The sequence below is a fragment of the Eurypyga helias genome, unplaced genomic scaffold (genome assembly GCF_000690775.1).
Source record: "Eurypyga helias isolate BGI_N326 unplaced genomic scaffold, ASM69077v1 scaffold9648, whole genome shotgun sequence".
In the NCBI taxonomy this organism is placed as follows: Eukaryota; Metazoa; Chordata; class Aves; order Eurypygiformes; family Eurypygidae; genus Eurypyga; species Eurypyga helias.
In genome coordinates, this window is record NW_010266362.1 from 37,704 (window position 1) to 40,346 (window position 2,643).

Genomic DNA, 2,643 nt, shown 5'->3' on the forward strand with positions numbered 1-2,643 from the left:
TACAGAAATAATAAAGCATCACCCCAAATCTATTTGAGCCTATACATGCTGAAGTAGCTTTCAAATTTGAGTCAAAAGTATGTTTTTTAAAAAATGCTCCGAATAGTTGCACATCAGTCAAATGAGAGATAAATGAGTCACATGAGAGATAAATGATCGTTAGTGGCCTCCAATTTGAGGCAGGTGGCAGATTTCTCCCTCAAGCAGTTCATTACGAATACAAACAATGCTTTCCCTTTTCAGGTTCCTCGCATCAGAACAGGTGACCTGAAGGAAACCATTTTTTTGTGTTTCTGCAACACAATTCTTAAACACTGTGTTGGAGACCTATCTTCCCATCATAAACCATCTGTAACTCACTCAACATTGACAGTGACACCACAGGAACAATCTTTAGGGAGCCTCAAAAGGCATGCACTTTTCATCAGTTTCATTTTTAGAAAGTACTTTTGAGCTTCAGAAAGGCCCAGGGAAATCCCTCTGGAAGGCGGACACATTTAACAGCACACTCCCAACTACTGAACACAGGCACACTACTGTATTTTTTAACACCTGTGGAGAATGCTCTCTGCTGAATGTTGATAGCAACTATGCGGAAGTCTGAGGTTGCACTATAATAAATCAGTGCTGAAACTGCAATCATAGCTCTTTAAAAACAGATATATAAACAGATTGATAATATCAAGAAAACTGCACATGCTCTGATAATCCACTAGTGAGGGGTGGAGGGAGATTCTACCAACTTCCTACTATCAAAGAAGAAATTAATGGATACAGCTCCCATTCACTCCACTGGAATTAACTGTTTAGTCAAGTGTCAGTGAATTGTCATGTCTCCCAGCAGTTAGAAAAATTTGGTCTTTCTACAAGTAATATCCTTTGCTTATGTTCCCATCTCCCCCAGAAAATAAAAATAATTGCAACTCCCACTTCTTTCAATGCTTGCAGGCTACCTGCTGTATTCTACATCCTAAGTCTATGTGTATACTGAATACATACAGATGCAGCTTAGGGTCATAGAATCATAGAATCATAGAATGGTTTGGGTTGGAAGGGACCTTAAAGATCATCTAGTTCCAACCCCCCTGCCATGGGCAGGGACACCTTCCACTAGACCAGGTTGCTCAAAGCCACATCCAGTCTGGCCTTGAAGACATCCAGGGATGGGGCATCCACAACATCCCTGGGTCTGAAATGCCTATTCAAAGAAACAGGAGTTTATGACTGGCTTAAGGAAGAAGCACATGAAACCAAAGATTTTTCCTTTTTTACTGTTATTTCCCAGTCTCAAAAAGTATTCACACATGAAACACTTAAACCAAGATCAAAAACAAAATCACACATGATAAAAAGATTGAAAGTGTTATTGTTAACATGAAGCCTACAGATAATGCATGTCAGCAAGTTCAGCTATTATTTGGTCAATATTTCTCATTTGGCTTAATGGAACATGATAGATAGCCAAATGAGACATCATTTTCTTTCTTAAACATCCTGTCAAGCAAGTATCCCAACATGAAAGAGCAAAACACTCCAGCAGGAGACATTTCAACAAAGTATACACCTCTTCACACAAATGCAAGTGCTGTAGGAAGCAATAATGACCTTTACGTAGGCTACTTTGAAATCTGTTTTGGAACTTTTCCACCAAGTTTTTCAAGACAAAATATGAAAATAGTTTAAAAAAAAAACAAAATGAAATCTTACGGCTTGAAATGGAGTAAGCCAGTCTGCAGTTGATCCTCCTGAACAGTTGCTTGTTGATCGGCCAAAGTGTAAGTGTAAAGAGCTGAATGAAGTTAATGATCAGTCCTGACACTATAAATATGTAGCAGATCAGAAGATGGCAAATGAATTGAGACTTCAGAAAGCCAACGATGTCCATGCTTTGCTGAGAAAGAAAGAAGGTACCTTCAGACCCAAAATTCAGAAGTTGACCTGCAAAACCAAATAGGATCAGTTGTTACAGAGTGCATCTATTTCTATAAGCAGACTGTTAATACAGACTTCCTGTTTTACACTTAAATACACTAAAATGAAAGTTAATTCTATTGTAGAAAAAGGCCTGATGACAACAGTTGAAAAAGAAGCACAGGAAGAGAACACCATATTTCTGAATCAATTTACATTTGGCTTTGGAAACAAATTTTTACATTTCAGTCCTAATTCTGCAAAACTCATGAGCATATAATACCATTCCATGGACTACAGGGCTCCTTTATCCGGACCTTATTGATAAAATATGAGCAAAATAATCCACTTGTATTTTAATTTTACCTGTCTGTGCTTCATAAGACATATCCTGTGGCCTCTGCTATCTTCAAGAGCAGCTTCAAAGTAAATGCAAACTTCAGAGCTTTATGTCAGAAGTTGGGGGCCTTCCCCTACAGGCTATGCCAGCCATGCTACCCAAGTAAGAGGCAGCAGCAGCCCCTTAATTCTAGTTTTACTGGCTTGTTCCCTTGTCACATTCAAATATCAGTTGGTTTTGGCAAGAGAATAAAAGCTTGGCTATGCACAATACACACAATTTATTCAATTATTCCTTGACACTGTCATTCTGTCAGCTATACTCCATAAGCCCAGAAAGGAAACATCAATAACAGTACTAACCCATGACCCAGCCGTGCTTCCAGAAAATCA

General features: G+C 38.6%; 1 protein-coding gene across 1 annotated transcript in view; it reads right to left on the reverse strand.

The window, feature by feature from the left end:
* Positions 1-1,886, reverse strand: part of LOC104513635 (1-acyl-sn-glycerol-3-phosphate acyltransferase delta-like) — a gene marked incomplete at its 3' end in the record, with an annotated part of 37,985 nt that extends 36,099 nt beyond the window's left edge. Inside the window, exon 1 of the mRNA XM_010157060.1 lies at positions 1,708-1,886. Within this exon, the coding sequence (XP_010155362.1) occupies positions 1,708-1,885 (178 nt within the window). The remainder of the gene's footprint in view (positions 1-1,707) is intronic.
* Between the last annotated feature and the right edge of the window lie 757 nt (positions 1,887-2,643).